This window comes from Scardinius erythrophthalmus (genome assembly GCF_964197995.2).
Source record: "Scardinius erythrophthalmus genome assembly, chromosome: 7".
Classification (NCBI taxonomy): domain Eukaryota; kingdom Metazoa; phylum Chordata; class Actinopteri; order Cypriniformes; family Leuciscidae; genus Scardinius; species Scardinius erythrophthalmus.
The window spans coordinates 22,740,153-22,759,861 of record NC_138227.1 but is presented as its reverse complement, the minus strand read 5'-3'; the positions used below and the strand labels follow the sequence as shown (position 1 = coordinate 22,759,861).

The 19,709-nt window shown below is 37.1% G+C and overlaps 1 protein-coding gene across 4 annotated transcripts in view; it reads left to right on the top strand.

The window, feature by feature from the left end:
• The window catches only part of nf1a (neurofibromin 1a), an 84,908-nt gene that overhangs the window by 515 nt on the left and 64,684 nt on the right, over window positions 1-19,709 (top strand). For all 4 annotated transcript variants that reach the window (XM_081370962.1, XM_081370964.1, XM_081370961.1 and 1 more), the window contains exons 2-17: window positions 6,702-6,845; window positions 9,138-9,221; window positions 10,619-10,809; window positions 11,057-11,163; window positions 11,363-11,430; window positions 11,558-11,633; window positions 11,742-11,899; window positions 12,085-12,258; window positions 12,370-12,498; window positions 14,158-14,232; window positions 14,806-14,937; window positions 15,015-15,143; window positions 15,628-15,741; window positions 17,770-17,849; window positions 17,936-18,059; window positions 18,406-18,652. In XM_081370962.1, the coding sequence (XP_081227088.1) occupies window positions 6,702-6,845; window positions 9,138-9,221; window positions 10,619-10,809; window positions 11,057-11,163; window positions 11,363-11,430; window positions 11,558-11,633; window positions 11,742-11,899; window positions 12,085-12,258; window positions 12,370-12,498; window positions 14,158-14,232; window positions 14,806-14,937; window positions 15,015-15,143; window positions 15,628-15,741; window positions 17,770-17,849; window positions 17,936-18,059; window positions 18,406-18,652 (2,032 nt within the window). The remainder of the gene's footprint in view (window positions 1-6,701; window positions 6,846-9,137; window positions 9,222-10,618; window positions 10,810-11,056; window positions 11,164-11,362; window positions 11,431-11,557; window positions 11,634-11,741; window positions 11,900-12,084; window positions 12,259-12,369; window positions 12,499-14,157; window positions 14,233-14,805; window positions 14,938-15,014; window positions 15,144-15,627; window positions 15,742-17,769; window positions 17,850-17,935; window positions 18,060-18,405; window positions 18,653-19,709) is intronic.

Genomic DNA, 19,709 nt, shown 5'->3' with positions numbered 1-19,709 from the left:
GTAGGGTCGTGATTGATTTGATGAATGTTCAGCTGAGTCGCTCGCGCGCACTGGCTAAATATAAACAAAAGGAATCAGACTCCCTCCGTGCTTGTTGACATACAGAGAGATGAGATTGCATAGAACAGCCTTACAGGAACCCACAGTCCTGTTCACACAGACGTTTAAATCAAACTTGAACAAAATAATCATGTCATTTAACAATGCTTTGTTTATGAAAGTTGTCAGAAACTTTAAAACGGTGTTGAATGCAAAATAACGCGTTTTATCACCTTGAAGTGGCAATGACAGCACAGGGTTTTTGACAGGAACTTGAGCATAAGTAATATATCATGGATTTAATATGATTGTCTGTCTGTGGATCCTGCTATATAGAACCTTAAAGGTGTTACTAATAAAACAAGTTTGACAACTAATGAAATGAACAGCAGTTTTGAAAAATAAAGGCTTTATAATGATGCACACTACTGGCATAGGTTGAAGGCTCCAGTCAGATCAGTCTTCTAGAGAAAATATTTTTTTCTACTATTGAGACAATTAAGAGAACGGAAACATACTAAAAACGCCTTTATTAAACGTCTATACTAAATACCTGGGCATTTTAAGCTTCTTTTAGTGTTTTGATGTGCATGCATTCCTCTGACTTTGCTCATAGCTGTTGTTTTGTTCCTGAAAAAGTGTGCTTAGTTGTAGTATTAAATGTTCACTTGTAGTGTATACTTCAAATTCACTTCTTAACACACTTAGAGTTCACATCTAATCATGTAAAATAAAGTATAATAAAGTATAAAAAAAAGTTTAATAATCTTTTGTTATGCTTTAAAAGTACACTTAGTTTGATGTGTTGACCAACATACTAAAATACATGTAAAGTACTCAATTGTAGTGTTATTCAATTATACATTTAAAGTAAATATATTTTAAATAGACTAAATTGTAACGGCGTCATTACAAATGTGTAATACAAGTGTATTTAAATGCATGAGTCATGACATACAAGTTTCAATAGATATAACGTTAAATTTTAGTTTATCAAAAATTCTTGTTTGTATTTCAAAGACTATATAAGTTTCTAATCAAATGTCAATAACATGTTTTTAATTAAATGCAAATAAAATGCATTTTATTGTCCAAAAACATTGCATTCACTTTGCATGTAAGTATCATTTAAAGTATATTATTTCCATAATAAGTACTCTTTTTGAAAGTACACTAAAGTGTTTTTTTTTTTTCCAAGGGTGTTCTTGTTATTCTCAAGTTTAGAGGCTTTTCACAGGGTTTGGCTTCTCATGCTGCAGATTAGGGGCTCATAACAGTTTAATGAAAGTGTAAAAAGGAGTTTAGCCTGTTTTATCGCTAAGCCGGTGTAGCTCATTTTAAATTAGAGAGCTTAAGGCACTTGTTTGGTGGAAGCGTAATGCGCTCATCTGTATGTTCTCATGATTTGAATGACAGCTGCTCAACACAATTGCAATTACAAGCAGATTATAAGTCGCAGGATTCCTGAATGGAAACTACCGTATAACACAAGGATCGATTGTTTAAGCTGATCATCAGTGATGTGTGGCTTTTTCTTGCTTGCAATAGGCAAGTTCTCAGTGGTGGTTATTGCCTTGTCAGCAGCTGTATGAATGCAAAGAGCACCTTGAAACAATGACCTCACAGATGCCATTGCATGGTCATGGAAAACTAATCTGTCCTCTCTCTGGGGAAAGCTCTGAGTCAGGAATGAGAGGTTGATGAGGCATTGTGTTCTACATAGATGCCGGTTTGAGAGATTTTGAAAAGCTTTTACCTGAATCAAGATGACACTTGTTTGGATATATTTTTTTCTCTTGGATGATAATTTAATTTAAGAGAAAATTTTGATGTGATGTTGTTGGGTAGTTTCTGTTCATTTGTTTTTGTCATAAAATATGTAAAGGTCCACTAAAGTGCCTTGAAACGCGCAGCATTATTCAATGTGTTGGCGTAATTTCCACTGAAACAGGCAGACAGGATGGGACATATCAAACAGCTCCTCCCCTTTTTTTAAACAGCCAATAGAGTTTCATTTATATCACCGCTCGCCCAGATGCTATTGAGTTCAGTAAAGCCGCAGTTTCCTCCTTTCCTCTAACTGTCTCTCCTGCTAATTTCACCCATATCACTTTAAAATACAGCATTCTGTGCAGAATTCAAATGGATCCGATACGTTTTTTTTGGTATGCGCTGACTTGCGCATAAAGCTAGGTCTCGTCGCGTCTTGCGTTGGGTGGTGTGCACAGCTTTTTTTGTAACAGCGCGTGCGGCTCCGCATCTGAAGATGCACGACTTCGAGCCGAATCTGGCCGAGGACGTCTCACTGACCTGGCACCCAGTTTGTGCGTCTTAAATTAGTTGCTTACATTTACAAAATGAGCCTATAGCAAACATAAGCCATTTTAATAAAAGTAAAGGTCCATGTTTTATAAAATGTCCACAAAACTTAATGAAATGTTTAGTGAAATTAGAAAATATTTAAGAGATCGTTAATTTAGTTTGTATAGCCTACATACATGTTTTTATATCCACATATTTTGTTCTAATGTCACAAGTAATAATATCAGGGTTTACTGGATTTTCCACAATTCTTTTTGTAGTGTGGTATTGGTGATGTACTAAAATAAACATTGTCACGTGTGGACCTTTATTCTTCTCACCGTTGATTCCTGACGGTTAAGAGGACAATTACTTGAGTCGCCCCCTGTCGTTTCACAGAATAGTACAACGGCGAGCGCGTCGATTATAAACGCCTCGTCCGTTTGGGGAGGTGCCTCGCGGAGACTCACGCTGCGGAGCCAGGCGAAAGTATAAACAAGGCTTAAGATCCACTCTGCTATCATGTCTCTGGACCGGCGTGACACTAACGTCAAACCAGACTTCTTTCTCCTCAATGGAAAGCATATTTACTCTTTCTAAATAATTCCCGATCCCCTGTATAGAAATGTGGAATTTTCTATGTGCCATTCACCATGTAGAAAATAGTAAAAGTGTGAGCAATTGACCGATTTTAGCCACAGCTTCAGCGTCTATTTATAGCATAGGGGGCGGGATGCTTTAGATTCTAGAGAGCATTTGATTGGACAGAAAATCTGATGAGAAGCTCCAGAGCGATGTCATCAAAATCATTGATCCATATTGGCAGAAGTGAGAGACTGTAAGCTGTGAATGCTTCTATCTTCTAAATGCGAATTTTGTCATTGTTTTGAGCACACTAGCTTATAGATAACAGTAAGGCTAAGATATTCATACTAAAATCCGAATAAAATTTCACAGGGACTTTAAAGGGACTATAAAGTTGTCATCTTGTACTCACCTAACCTTCATGTTGCTCCAAACCTGTATGACTTGAATGAAATAATGAATGAATGTCGATGAGGTCCAATGTTGTTAGGATTCCAACGTTCTTAAGAATGTGTTCTTTTGTTTGTGTTTCACAGAAGAAATTTAGTCAAACAGGTTTGGAACGACATGGGGTGAGAAATGATGAGAATATTTTTACATTTGGGTGAACTATCCTTTTAACATTCGAGTAGATTTGGTCATATTGTGGCAATATCCAGGAAAAAGACTAAATGGTAAAACATAGGTGCATATTTTCCTGCAGTTTTGAAAAGATTAGCCTAACCAAGAAGACCCTTCCAACTGATGTGACAGGGGTGAAAAGTCATATTTTTGTTGAATAGTGGCCCATGAAAGTTTCATTAAACTGTAATCTTAAATAATCAAAGTCGATTTATCTGATCATATTTTTAATTGTCTTTGTGTTTTCTGTTCATATACCGTGACCGTCCACTCTCCATAGCACACATGAGCACGTCCTGCTCTGCCAAAGTGCACATAAGGGAAGCGATTGGTCCCTGACTTTTCTGGAATTTTAAACCATTCCTGGGAAACAAAGTGCTCACTGTCCATCGGCATCCTGCATTAAAATGGATGTCAATAGGGCTGGGCTATGCGTGCTGTGAAGAGTGCGTGTATTTTATGCGTGTACAGACAGTGTGTGCGCTGGGTTCTTCTCCAGTCTTGAGACTTTCATTTCCAGCCACGCGCTTTTCTCTTAGGGCCACACAGTAGTGGGCCGGAAAGAAGGAGGGATCCTCAGGGTTTCTCAGAGTTTTTCTGACATGCCGCCTGTCACGCTGGCCATTGCAATTGTCACACCACTTAAACAGTGCAACGTAGAATGCTCTTTTATGAAGTTACCTCACTTAAGTACTTATTTAGGAAGATTATGCCTGAAAAGGTTTTGGATTTTTTTATCAAATGTTAATTAAAAAAAACTTGTATAGCCTAATATGACTTGCTGTTTTTGTTTGTTTGGTTTTTATTATATTTATATGATATTTGTATTTTTGTAATTGAATTTTTGCCATGAAAATAGCTTTGAATGCTGACATGCCACTAAATAAAACAGTGCAACCAATAGTTCCTTGCTGCCTTGCACCACAAATATAAGCCTGCTTACCTAAAGCAGATTAACAGCTACGATTTGTTGAAATATCAGATTCGAAAAAGGTTTAATCTTGCTTGGACTACTTTGACACATTTGTAGGCGATGCTAAGTGAGCTGCTTTAGAAAACAGACTAGCCTATTACTTCCTAGTCTGCTAAATGTGTACTTGTTAAGTTGGCACTGTTGGTGGTGTGCTCCTGGGCTTTATTGTGTGATTATATAGAATATTCACTGTATTTGCTGTGGTTTTGTTGGTGATGAATTTACTTGACTGCTGTTTGGGGTCAGAAAGACAATTTTTGGAAAACGTCTTAAATGCTCACCCAGCCTTCATGTATTTTATCAAAAAAAAAAAAAACAAAAAACAGTAAAACAGTAATATTATGAAATATGATTTAGATAAAAAGTTTTTCAGCATCATTACTCCAGTCTTCAGTGTCACATGATCCTTCAGATATAATTCTAATATGCTAATTGGATGCTCACGAAACATTTCTCATTATTATCAATGTTGAAAAGAGTTGTAGTGTTGCTTAAAGGGTTAGTTCACTCAAAAAAAATCTGTCATTAATTACTCACCCTCATAACGTTCCAAACCCGTAGGACCTTCGTTCATCTTCAGAACACAAATGAAGATATTTTTGATTAAATCCGAGAGCTTTCTGCCACTTTCAAGGCCCAGAAAGGTTGTGAAGACATGGTTAGAATTGTCCATGTGACTACAGTGGTTCAACCTTTATTTTATGAAACGTTGAGAATACTTTTTTTCTACGCAAAAATTGTGTGCAGATGTTTTAATGGATTTTTATGGGAACATTTTCTTTCCTTTTCATCTCATCATTGGATACAAAGTAGAGGAAAGATTTGAAACGATGGTGAGAAGAGGGCAGGACAGGGCTGGGACATGTTGCAAACCTGGTTCAAACTTGTTTTGCCAAGAAAACGCCACAGATCAATATATCAGAGCAGTTAGTTGGCGTTTGTGAGTTGTTCGCAAGCTGTATAAATTCTAGCGCAGTCAAAGTTCTTTTGATCCAGAGAAGAGCCTTAGTACTCGGAAACAGTGAAGACCATTCCTCATCAGGGAACGCTTAGAGGGGGGAGAGGCCCCCGCCCCCTCACTCCACATACGCTTCATTAAGACGGCCAGACCATGTGTGCTTTCAACACTCCCACTGCACAGACTTTAACTGCTTGTGTGTGTTGGAGAGAACAAGAGCAGATGTGCTGGCCCGCAGGTGTGCGGCACAGGACGGAAGTCTGGAGAGCTGGAGGCGCTTTGTTTTAACACCTAAAGTTTGAGACTTTAGACTCAGGATGGGTGGGTTGGTGCTTTAAGGGCTTGGATGTTCTCTCAGGGGTGGGTGTGTCAAATTTAAGACTGTGCGACCTCTCGTTCTGCAGTCTGTGCGTCCCACATGTTACAAGCTGTTCTCCACCCAGTGCTCTCAATAAAGCCGTAACAGAGCCTTTCAAAGCATGAGCCACAGGAACCCAACATTCACACCTGTTAACCAGACCCATGGGTCCTCTATCATCTTAGCTTCCTTTCATAAAACTGTAAATACAATGGTTATATTTGTGCTTTTGATTGATTTTTTTCAGTGACTTTAATTGTCATTTGTATTATTAGATTTTGAAAAATCTGATTTTTTTAAATAAGAAATCAATGCTTTTATTCGGCAAGGACACATTAAATTGATCAAAAGTGACTAAAACCTTTATCATGTAAAAAAAAATTATATTTCAAATAAATGTTTTTGAACTTTTTATTCATCAAAGTGTCCTGAAAAAATGTATTACAGTTTCCACAAAAGTATTAACAGCACTGATAATAATAATAAATGTTTCTTGAGCAGCAAATCAGCGTATTATAATGATTTCTGAAAGATCATGTGACACTAAAGTAATGAATAAATAAATTACTTTTTCAAATTTGTAATTATTTTGAATTGTAATATTAGTTTTAATAGATTTTTGAGCACATCAGTGCAGTCTTTGTGAGCATTTAAAAAAATCTTGTCAACCCCAATTTCTGTGGTAATGTATAAATCAGCATTTTCTGCTGCCCTGCCCTCTGGTCTAGATATCAGCATCACAAATTGAAAAACCTATAAGCAGTTGACCGTTAGTCAAGGCTACGATAGCATTTTTTGGATGCTTTTGAAAGTTTGTTGGTTTTAATCACTTTCTTTTTCTTTTTCTGTCTGTCTCTCGTTCACAGCTCCCTATTAAAACAGGACAGCAAAGCACCCACACCAAAGTGAGCACAGAGCACAACAAAGAATGTTTGATCAACATCTCCAAGTACAAATTTGCCCTCGTCATCAATGGCCTGACCAACATCCTCAAAAATGTGAACAACATGGTAAGTCCACTAGGGGTGGGAATCACAGGGTACCTCACAATACAATACGATACACGATTAGGCTTTCCACCTTCAGTGAGGCAAAATAGGGGACACCCATACACAAGCTAAATAAATAAATAAATAAATAATAAAATGAAATAAATAAAAATGTGTCAATGGCATGGAACTGATTATTTCAACATGACAACTTGACAGCTCAACAATAAACCACGAGAAAACATGAGATCAAGTATGTGAGCTTGCAACAGAACACATTTTATATTATTATTTTACATTTGATTATTTTATTTATTTATTTAAAAAAAAAACTCTTCAGTATATGTTAGGGATTACTGAACCAGTAATCATATTTTTGACAATTCTGCATGGGTGGGATATTTTAAAAATTTATTTACTACTTAAATTGACTAGATTATTATGTAATTATTTGTCTCATTTTTATTTAAATAATGTAGCACTTTTTAAACTTTTTTTTTTAATTGCCATAAATTGTGCATGACAAATGGGATCATCATTTATTATGCATATATATGATTATTATTAATAATAATAAATTAATAAATAACATTAATTATAATCTATTAATTAATCTGTCTAATAACATTTACAAATATAATAGTTACCTGTCTACCAAGCTCTGACAATGTATGGAATATTATATTAAGAGATTATCCAAAGTAAAAAAAAAACAAAAAAACAATAGGCCTATACCTTTAAAAGCACGGATTTGTCTGTCACGGCATGCTGCTTTAAGTCGCATGTTCTCTAGACTCGTCACTATGGAAACAAAGACGCTAACATGCAATCACGCGAATATGAGCTTCTCTACTACTACTTGTGAAATTGATTTCATTATAATTACTATTAGTATTATCCACACTGCTAAATCCTTATTTGTTTATTCAACTATGTGTGGGTCTATGTAAAATCATCAATACATGTCCTGTATCATTTTGCCTTTAAATACGGGACGATTCCGTATTTTACCCGGCCGGGTGGCAACCCTATACATGATACATGGCTCACGATACCGATAATATCACGTTACAGCAATTCTGCAATAATCAATATATTGCTAGACAATCCCATAATGCTACATCACGATATCTGTCTAACTCAGTGGTCTTCACTATATTTTTCATGCGAGCCGCACTGATAGGACAAAGTCAGTAGGAGAGCCATTTTACCGCAAAGTATAAAAAGATACTTCCAGTCATAAATACCATGTCTGCCTATCAATTTGTCACCCCTGAACAATACAATATGCAATGCAATAAATAAAATAGAGTGAAAAAAAAACAACAACATTATTTATGATTTATCAGTCAGATTTGTAACTGAGACAAGATGATTTCCTTTAATGAAAAAAAAAAGGGATTTCCAGAAAATATTCATCCCAGAATGACCTTGTTATTTTTTTTCCTACATTAGCCCATCTTGTAGGCCTATCTAACCAACCAAGAGCACAGGCAGCGTTAAGAGCTGGAAAGACCGCCATATAGCATCTCTGCAGAGACTGGATATTTACATGCACAACTTTTGTTTCAGTCGGACTGAATACATTCCGATTGATGAATCTGAATGTATTGTAGTTTACATGAACGCTAAACATCGTGATGTGATACATGATCGGGTTGATGTGCGTGTTTATAAGTAAAAAGATTCAAATCGGAATATGAACATATGAACCGTTGTGCCGTGTTGTTTGTATTTATCACGCAGTAAAAATGCCCAAAGTCGTCTGTATGATAATCTGAAACAAGGACTGGTGAGCCGTTGTCCTGCTTCACTTCACAGATGCTGAGTGAAAGGAGAATTATAGAATGACAGGACACTCATTTATTTGACACTTTATTCATCAGGAGAACAGCTCGTTCAGCGCATCATACCTCGTCCTTTCAGTTTCGTTTTTTAGTCGATCAAGTTTTTTCACGTTCTCTCGATAAACCACCCCTTTCAATCCGATCGAAATTATTTGTAATAGAGCTGATACTTTTAGTTTTTAAAGGATTATGTTAAAGCCCTACTTGTTATTAATGGTTTTATGAAATATCTCTAGTGAATGCATTATCATATCAACGTATTATATTTACCGCCATGCGAGCCGCAAATTAAAGCTTGGCGAGCCGCATGTGGCTCGCGAGCCGCGCAATGAGTAACACTGGTCTAACTATTAAAACAAAATGCCTGTGAAAAGGTTAGGTGCATATTTTCTCTATTCAAGAGAGGTAGCTCTCTAGATTTTGGAACAGAGCTTTTATCACATTTCTCTATGTTTCTCATTCATAGCGGATCTTCGGCGAAGCTGCCGAAAAAAACCTCTACCTCTCCCAGCTGATTATCCTGGACACACTGGAGAAGTGTCTGGCAGGGGTGAGTAGCTCGTCCTATTCCAGAGTCAACTTTGTCCGACCTTTCGCTTGTTTTGTCTATCCTATGTCCTGCCTTTTAACAGCATTGTCCCACTCTTTGGTTTCAACTTTATATTTGAATGCTACGGCAAAATTGCTTTACAATCAAAATTGTTCTATTATTGCTTGTCCATGCCCTGACCTGTATCAACTTAAAGACTTCCATAGATTTTGTAATAGATTTTTACTGATATTGAAATAAATTTTCGGCAAAAAAAAAAAAAAAAAAAATATATATATATATATATATGGTCTTTTTTATCGTTTTTTCTTGACCAATATCTGTCTTTTTCTTTTACTATCTCTGTATAGCTCTACGAAATAAACTGAATGTGGTGAAACAGGAACTGCTTCATTGCCGCATGGTTATAGAAAATGAATCAACATCTTGGAATCTCAACTGTCAGCTAGCCAGAATAAAGTTTTCAACCATGCCATGGTATAATCAAAGCTAGATACACTAGAACAGTTGTTTGGGCTCAGTAAGAATTTTTAAAATACTTTTATTTATCAAGTCCAGAAATGTTTTTTGATTGTTCATGAACTTTTACTCTTAGAAACTTTGGGAGTTCTGGTAAAACCATTAAATCTTTTACTCCCAGACAGAGAGCTCTGAACCCGGCCCTGTCGGGACATTATTACATTTGCAGGTGTTTCCTTGTCTTGAGATCGTCTGGACTTTCCTGTATAGATTATGAATTTTCGCTTAACCAGATGCTACACAGCTGTTCTATGTCCTGTGCGTTTGGTTTTGTTTTTACAAAATTCTTTTTGTCATTTCCTTTTGTCATTGAGATGGGGATGTATACTTAGAAAAAAATACAGTTTACTGCTGTTCAGGATTCAATTCTTTTACTAAAATTGAAGAACCTTCAAGACAACTATGAATTTTTTTCATTAACTTGTTTTGGCAGTCATGATTTTTTGCCCCGAAAGTACAGAACTTTCCCTCTGCCGTTATTGTCACACATTTAGGGTGTTCAGCTTGACCCAGAATCCGTGCAGTGCATTGATCCACTAATGTGTTAGTTGGGTGCTTTGTTATTGGATTTCATTTCTGTTCTCTTCCCCCTTTCCTGCTTGCTGCTGATCCTGAAGTGCTTTCAACTCGCTGTAGTTTTAGTCCGGTTTTCAGCTTGCTTACTACTTTTATAAGTCATTCTTATCATTTTGACAAATTTTAGCCACCTATGGACAACCCTTATTTTTATGCTTGTTTGTGTTTTACAAAAACAGCAGACACCACAGCAGTAAAGTAATGTACACAATAAGAATTAACATTTAAAACACAGTAGATGCACACAGTAAAAAAGAGAAAATGAATAAAACGGTATACTGTGTGTTTGTGTGCATCATCAGCAACCCAAGGACTGCCTGAGGCTGGATGAGGCCATGTTGGTAAAACAGTTGCTGCCTGAAATCTGTCACTTCCTGCACTCGTACCGTGAGGGCCAGCAGCACGCCGCTCAGCTGCGCAGCTCCGCCTCTGCCGTGCTCTTCTCTCTCAGCTGCAACAACTTCAATGCTGTCTTCAGTCGTATCTCCACCAGGTACCTCTCTAACACACTGGGGGATCCACAGGGCTTTGTTCTAGGACCGCTTTCAATGTGTGAATCAGCCCCAAAAATACCTGCATAAGGACTAACAAAACTTGCTTTTTGTAAGCCTATTATAAGCCCAATATAAGTCTTTGTGATTTGTATGAATGTTGGGCTGGGTTTTGCATAGTTAGCTACTAATTAACCATTTAAAGTCATCATTATTTATTAAAGTTAATGTACCAATGTCTTCACATAGGTTGCAGGAGCTCACAGTTTGTACAGAGGACACAGTGGATGTCCATGACATTGAGCTTATCCAGTACATCAATGTAGACTGCTCCAAGTTAAAGAGACTGCTACAAGGTAAAGCGTGCTATATTTTGTTCTGCCTCAGTATTCTGAAAATGTATTATGGATGACTAATTTTATGGGTAATTTAGGGCTGCGCAGTTAAAATTAGAATCACAATATGGCACAGTGCAAGTATTAAACCACAAATGCAGTGATTTAAATGAATATATAGTCTTGTATTGCTTGATAACTTTCTGTATATTCCTTTTAGAAACAGTACTTAAATTCAAATCTTTGAAAAAGCCAGCCCAGCTTGCAGTAATCAGCAGTTTGGAAAAGGTATGTGCTTTTGTAAACAGTACAATAGATTAAAACACCGATATATACATATATATTTAATTTAATTGGATAATTCTCTTCATATGTAAGGTAATAATAGTAAATATATCTGATATGTTTGTATCAGGCCTTCTGGAACTGGGTTGAACACTATCCTGATGAGTTCACTATGCTTTATCAGAGACCCCAGACTGACATGGCCGGTGAGTGGCACAATAATTCATATCCTAACTGACTTCTTTACTAGTTTGCTTGATGAAATCCATGTTTTGTTGTGACAGAAGTTAAACTGTCCGTTTCTGTGTATGCAGACTGTGCAGAAAGACTGTTCGACCTGGTAGACAGTTTTGCAGAGAGCGCAAAGAGAAAGGCTGCTGTGTGGCCGTTACAGATCATCCTCCTCATCCTCTGTCCAGAGATCACTCAGAGCATCACCAAAGAAGTAGGGGGGGAGGAGAAAGCTAACAAGGTCAGAGTTCACACAGTGAATTACACAGACTGCTATTCCTACTCAGTGTTTTATCATTTGAGTCTACTCCTTTTGTTCCCAAAGTCTTTTATGTAGCAGTTGAGCAATGTAAGCAATGACAGACAAATATTCTGTGTATACAAATGCTTTGCAGACAAATCTAGCTGTTTTGTTGTCTTCAACAGAAGTCGTTTGTTGAAAGTCTACGGAAGGCTCTGGGACAACACAGCGGCAGCAGACAGTTGACTGAGAGTGCGGCCGTTGCATGTGTTAAACTTTGTAAAGCCTGCACCTACATCAACTGGGAGGACAATTCCGTAATCTTTCTCCTAGTTCAGTCCATCGTCATGGATCTTAAAGTAAGAAGGACCACTTTCTCAGTGAAGTACAGAGCAATTGAAGTCTGAAGGAAATTAAATGTTCGTTTCTGTTTTGCTTGTTGTGTGGAACTTTGCTCTCTTTTCTCTCAGGGTCTTCTTTTTAACCCCACTAAACCGTTTTCGAGGGGTGCGGGCTGCCAGAGCGCCGATGTGGATTTGATGATCGACTGCTTTGTGTCATGTTATCGTGTCAATCCTCGTAACAACCAGCATTTTAAGGTAAGTTCAGTTACTGAATGTTATAGCATTCAGCATGTTTCAAGGCAATTATAGCAAATAAGAGACAATCACTAACCCAAGATTTAATATTATTACTATCACACCATATTCAGCTAATCAACATTTATTTTAACAGTACAAATCTAAAAATTATTAAGCTGAAAATGTCAGTTTTCTGTAGCTATGTTTCCATTTAAAGTTGTGAATTTAACTTATGCACAAAATTGGAAGATCACATAAAACATTTTCGGATAAAGCAGCATTTCCGTCCCAGGTGTTCAAGAGAACACAACTGGCGCAAAATATCTAAAATAAAAATGGAAGTTGCTGCAATTGGAGAAGCCACTGTGGCTCTATTTTTCCTATATCATAAATGACTTGTGCTTTAGAGCATGCAGGCGAAACGCAGTAAACGCCATCATGTTTTCTTGCGTTCAAATGCCACATCATGCCAGGTTTTTGGGAGCACAATCGTGCAAGACAGTTCTGGGAGACGGTTCATTATACCAAATCATTTTGATGACAGACTTTGTCTCAGGCATTTCAGAATGATCAACTCTGTGCATGTTTTTTAATGCGCAATTTTATAATTTGTGCATCTTGGTGTTTCCATCCAGCATATTTTTTATGCGAAATCCCAAAATGGGCATAAAAATAGGTGGATGGAAATAGGGTTGGGTACCGTTCAGATTTCAGTTACCGGTACCTTTTTTCGTTAATTTAGGCATGTTTACCTCAATAACTGTAAAGAAACTAAGTCATTTGTAGAAGTTTTATTGACATTATGCCAGAGCTGCCTTGGTCGCTTTCTGGCATTGTCTGTGATGCTTGAATATTAATAAAAACAACCATTTCTATGAAATGTTTTGTTTTCCACAAATTCTGTGTTGCGAATTTTTTAGTAATCAAATGAAGACATAAAACATTAATTTAATTTATCTTTTATATGAAATTAAACTTTTTCTTGTCAAACAACATGTGGCACAACTGAGCTTTATACTATTGAAATTACAACAGAAGAAAAAGTGATTATTCCTTAAATAAATTTTTGATAATAATTTATTATTATTAGTATTATTATTAAATTGAGATATCTAAATTCTACTGTACAACCCTAATATATCAAGTTAAACCAAACTTGTATTTTGACAGGTTGTGGTGAAGACCTTTTGAGTTTCCGTGTGTTAATGATATAGCGATAGTTTTTCTAAAATGAAACTGTAATGCTGGTGAACTTCTGTGACTGTGTGAGCGGCTCTGTCTGGAAATGCATTCATGTTCTCATATAGTGAGACTGCAGAGGCTGAAAAACACAGCGAGCGTCACGCGTGCTTCAGTGTGTGTGTGTGTGTGTGTGGTAAATGAAACCGTGCGTCTGCGCCACTCATTCACACAGAGACCTGAGAACATTAAGGATTCGTATTTAAATATTCTTACTCTTGCTCCCAGATGCGTTATCAGGTACCGAAATTTGGCACTGATTGATTTAATGTGAATCGGTACTCGGTAGGTTCGGTTGGTGCTATTAAAAGTACAGAGTGTTAACAGCTATACTCAAGGTGCATGATTTTCTCGATGGTTTGTTGTAAAATCATTGCCACATCTATGTTGTAATATTTTCACAGAGATATTTTTTTTATAAATTAATTTCTTTACTAGGTATGTCTGGCCTCGACTTCTCCTCCTACCTTCCATTTCGTCCTGGTCAACTCCCTGCACAAAATTATCACCAATGTAAGTATGATTTCTTTATGGCCGTTCACATTGACCATGATTTGCGGTGCTCTAAAGTCATTCATTTGTAATGAGAGTTGACAATTTCCAACAGCTTAAGTAAAAGTTTACTGTTAAATGATGCAAAAGTATATGATGTAAATTATTATTATTATCATATTTAAATATGTAAATGAAAAAATTAATGTAATTTGTGATCAGATAAATATATATATAAAATTATTATTATTATTATTATTTTTTTTTTTTACACGTATGCTAGCATATGCATACAGTCAAACACAGCCTTTCAAAGTACAAAAATCATGTAGCACGCATGCAGTATGCGCATACTATTCTGGTGACGAAATTTGCATATATGAGGGCATGTAGACCCTCACTTAGGCGTAAAAACCAAAGTATACTTTTTTTTTTAAATAATAATGTTTGGGAACCATCAGTAATAATGCCTTATTAAAACTTTCACAATGAAATCGCATTCAGTGGAGAACAGCATCGTCTCACTACAGAAGTGTGCTTTAATTGCTTTAATTTTGCTGTTCATTGATGATTAATATTTCATGTTCCTGCTAGTCTCACCTGGACTGGTGGCCGAAGATTGACGCCATCTACTGCTACTCAGGAGAACTGCGCACCATGTTTGCAGACACACTGGGCCGAGTGATTCAGAGTCTCAGTGCCCATCCACCTCTGAGGATGACACCAGTAAGACAATTCTATACACTGACACATTATCATCCATACAGTTCATTATGTATAAATAGCATGTGTTTTTCTTGCAGAGTCTGACATTTAAAGAGAAAATGACAACTAGTTTAAAGTTCAAAGAGAGGTCCACAGACCTTGATTCGCGTTCTCTGCTGCTGGCGCTGGTCAAACTCATTCACGCTGACCCCAAACTAATGCTGCATGTGAGTACAGGGCAATAATATGGATTAAATAATCAGTTAGATTTTGTTAATATTATTATGAGTCACCTTTTGTATCAGCATATGTCTCCGCATATTACGCTAGGATTGGAGAAAGTATTTTAATGTCAGAACAGCTAAGCACGTGACCTTAGACCTGTTGCTCCTTTAATCCTCATAAGAAGCTCTAATCAAACAGTGTTTGTGTTTTCTAGGCTAAATGTTTTCTGATTTGTTTAAATCCTGGATTATCCAGATTAGTTTTTACATGTGGATTAATTATTCTTTATTTTTATTATTATTTTAAGATAATTTTTTTCGTTGAAAAATCTTTCTCGTTTTTCACACTCCTTCCATTACATGATTTGATATGAATTGTGATTTTTGGATAAAATAGTGTGTCTACATGTAAACTTAGCACAGAGTTGTTGTTTAAGGATGATTCTGATCAAATTTGACTTCACTAATTGCATTTTCACACCATCAGAACCCAGGGAAACCTGGTCAAGAGATCCAGAACAGCACAGCTGAGCTCATCAAAGGTCTGGTCCAGCTGGTTCCTCTCACACACAGTGCTGAGCATTCCCAGGAAGCCATGGAGGTATGACTGTTTGTTTCTTTGTACCTCTTATTTGTACCTCTTTCCATCTTTTATGCATAGTGTCCCTCACTACTATGCGATGTATTAGTATTGTTACGGTGTCAGTATAATATAAATTAACAATGCTTAGTCGTTCTCATTCAGAAATTTCCATTTATTTGTCACCAAAAGTACGACTATTGACAGCTCCAGGGCTTTCGTGAAAACTACAGATTATATTTCCACATTTTTGTATCCCCACCCATGGATAGTCAGATCGACAGAGGTTTATTAACAGAACAGTTATTGTAAGGATTGGTTTATCATAGCCTAGAAATCTAGACGCACCCTAGCGGCAGCAAAATGTATTTTGCAGCCGGGGTAGTCTAGCAACTCTTCATTGACTTTCGTGCTGGAAAAACCTAAATTGGGTCAGGCCAATCACATCGTGTATAGAGTAGGCGGGGCGGGCTTAACATAATGACGACAGAGTTGCGACGGTTCCCTGCTACTTGAAAACAAAGAATGGCGGCTGCTGCTGGAGAACAGTCTTTCGAATTGGCTTTGGCCGCGACTCTGGAGGACTTGGAGTTTTTCTTTGAGAAAAGAGCAAAGAATGGCACTTAAGTCATTCTTACAAAGGAAGATGTGTTCGTAGTTTTGCCGGCCAGATTCAAAAGTTGAATCTATCAACTAACGTTTGCTCCGCTGTTGGGAAAACGCTCTGGTTGGTTGAAGCACTGTCCTATTGCGTGCAGAGGGAATTTGAAAGACAGCCGTTTATCCCGCCCCTCGGATTGAGCTGTGTCTATGGTGAGTTGCCAGGCCTAACATCTTGATGTGGGTCTGGCTTGCCAGGCTAGGTTTATCACTGAAAATTGTATAAATTTCCGGTAATGTTTTCTGTGTGGACGTGGAATGAAGATTACCAGTATGAGCACGTAAGAAGTCTGCTTTGGGCCAATGGTAAAGTTCTTATGGAGATGACGTGATTACTCATCGCTGTTTACAGTAAGCTTTTGAATAGTTATTCTATTTAAATATACGCTAGACAATCACCTTTGACCTTTGCGCCACATCTCGCAAGCTTTTTCAACGTGTCGCACTCGAGACCCAGCCTTCTTTTCCATTCATCAGCGCTGTGGCTCTGCAGTTGGGTACTATTATGCGCGCCTATCAAAAAATGTTGTCAGATAGTGAAACTAAAGTGCTTCTCCTCATGCGGGCAGATGAAGACAACGGCACGGCGTTTATAGATCACTTCTGATGACTGACATTACAAAATTTACTGGTATTTTGGAGCTGATGTGTGAATTGTCTCTTTCTGGTAAAAAGCTGGAACGCCGTTGCTAGTGTGAACTGCATATTTGTGTATTTACCGGTTAAGTCATTTTGCCAATTTTACAGTTGTCAAATCCTCGCTACTCATGATTTCCAGTTTTACTTCCATAGAAACCATGGAAACACTAAAGACTCTATAATATACTTTGTGTTTTATTAGAGAGGTGAGCAACTGTTTGGATACCTTTATCGACAGAAAAAGAATCGTTGTATAGCTCAACACGGTTTGAATCCATGTTTGTACCCAAAAAGGTAGATCAGACAACACTATTTTGTCAAGCGGTTAATGTAGCATAATCAGAGAGAGCTTTATTTGTCGTAACAGTAATACAGCATTTTCTCCACCATACAATATTTGGTGATCAAACGTAACCGTAACAAAGTTCAAGTTCAGGGAAGGAGGAGGTGGACGTTAAATGTAACTTAAATGTTCGCCTCCTTAAACGAACAGTAACGTTAATACAACTTTATTACGTTAGTATTACTTTATTACATTAATATTACGTTATTATATTACTTTATTGCATTATAATATATGTTAAACTATTAAAAATGACAAAAGCACATAACAAAATGACTAAAACTTTAATGAAAAATATGAATAAATACTGTATTAGTATATAAATAATACTAAAATAACACTGCTACTCTGAACCCTTATAGTTGAGAATTTTTATTAAAACAAGTGATTTGCTCATCCTCCCCCAGGCATTGCTGGTCTTACATCAGCCAGAAACCATTGAGCTGTGGAACCCTGACGCACCCATTGAGACCTTCTGGGACATCAGGTGGGCATGTTGTTAAGGTTGGTTGAAGTTGTTGAGTTGGCGAGTGGAAAGATTATCTTACTATATTCTCCTTATTCTCCTCTCAGCTCTCAGGTTTTATTTCTGATCTGTAAGAAGCTGATTGGACATCAGATGATCAACAGTACAGAGATACTAAAGTGGCTCAGGGAGATTCTCATATGCAGGAACAAGTTTCTCTTAAAGAACAAGGTAAACCGTTTTCATCTGAGATAATCATGACTGATATCAGGTTGATTTTTAACCCGTGGTTCTGTGCTCTTTATTTCAGAATTATTAGTTAAGTCTTTACGCATAAAATGTGATGTTTGAACATTATTTCATAGAAAGTCGCCTTTTGTAGAAGCAGACTTTTTGGGCAGTCATTTATTTTTGTAATATAACATTTTCGGAATATTACCAGTAAATCTGCATTAATAATGTTTTTAAATCAAAATTTGATACCGAAATCTATCTGAAAATAAAAATTCATCCTGAATTCTGTGAAAATTGTCCACCCAGATGAAATGAGCTCATTATTTGCTCTGTTGGTCTGCAGGAGTGTGCCACACAGGGCAGTCTCATCCCCATCAGCAAACAGGCTCAGACCAAGCTGGAGGTGTGTCTCTACACCTTCCTGTGGAGCCCTGACGCAGAGGCTGTGCTGGTGGCCATGTCCTGCTTCCGGCATCTCTGTGAGGAGGCGGACATCCGCTGCAGTGTGGACGAGCTGCCCGTGCACACGGTCCTGCCCAACTACAACACCTTCATAGAGCTCGCCTCCGTCAGCAATATGATGGCTACAGGTTAGTGGTTAACCGTCTATGTAACATGGAATCAGACTGCCAGCTTTAAACTTGTGGGACACTATAATCTTTCCACCAAAATTCAGCTAAGGTTGAGTACCACTGAGGTGAACATGGACTCCTTGTGAAGGTTCTGTAAAGGAAAAAAAAAAGTTACTTTTTATTTTTTCTATTTTTTACTGATTTTCTATCAAATGCTACGGAAGATCATTGAAAGATAAAAAGACAATTATTTATTTATTTATTTTTGAATAAAGCATTTGATACTGATGTGACTAAATAATTTTTTTTGAACAAGGCGTTTCATACTGATATGGCTAATTAAGTAAATGATCATGATTTAGCATTTCATACTGATATGGCAAAATAAACATTATTTATTTCATGGTGTGATTTTTATTTTATTTATTGTCACAAATATAGCCTTTGATGCTGATATGGGAACAATGAATCATTCAATTGTTTTAAAGGGGTGGTACAATGCCCTTTTCACAAGATGTAAAATAAGTCTTTGATGTCCCCAGAGTGTGTATGTGAAGTTTTAGCTCAAAATACTCCACAGATATTTTTAATATAGCATGTTAAAATTGTCAATTTTTAGTGAGCAAAAACGCACCGTTTTGTGTCTGTTCCTTTAAATGCAAATGAGCTGCTGCTCCCAGCACAGGAGCGACTTTTGCGGAGCAAAATTTCAAAAACGTTCAGCCTTTTATGTTCAAACCGAAGTCAGAAAGATGGAGAGACTCAAGAAGGAGTGACAACATGTAGAAGCAACAGGACATTTGGTTAGCTGATAAATGGTTAGCTGATAAAGTTATGTAGCTTATGTGTAGTTATCTTTTAGTCATTGATTAGCATATTCTGTCTTGCTAATCTATAAATCGTGTTCAGGGGGCGGGGTTTATGTAAATTCTAGGGTTTGTGATGTCACTAACCCGGGAGGAAGCTTGTGTAGTCCCTACCAGCCGTTTGTTGTAGTCCTTAAAAAGGAATTTCTTTAAAAGCAAATATCTCCCTTTGCTTTGAACTTTGAGCATTGCAACTTTGCAGATGTTGT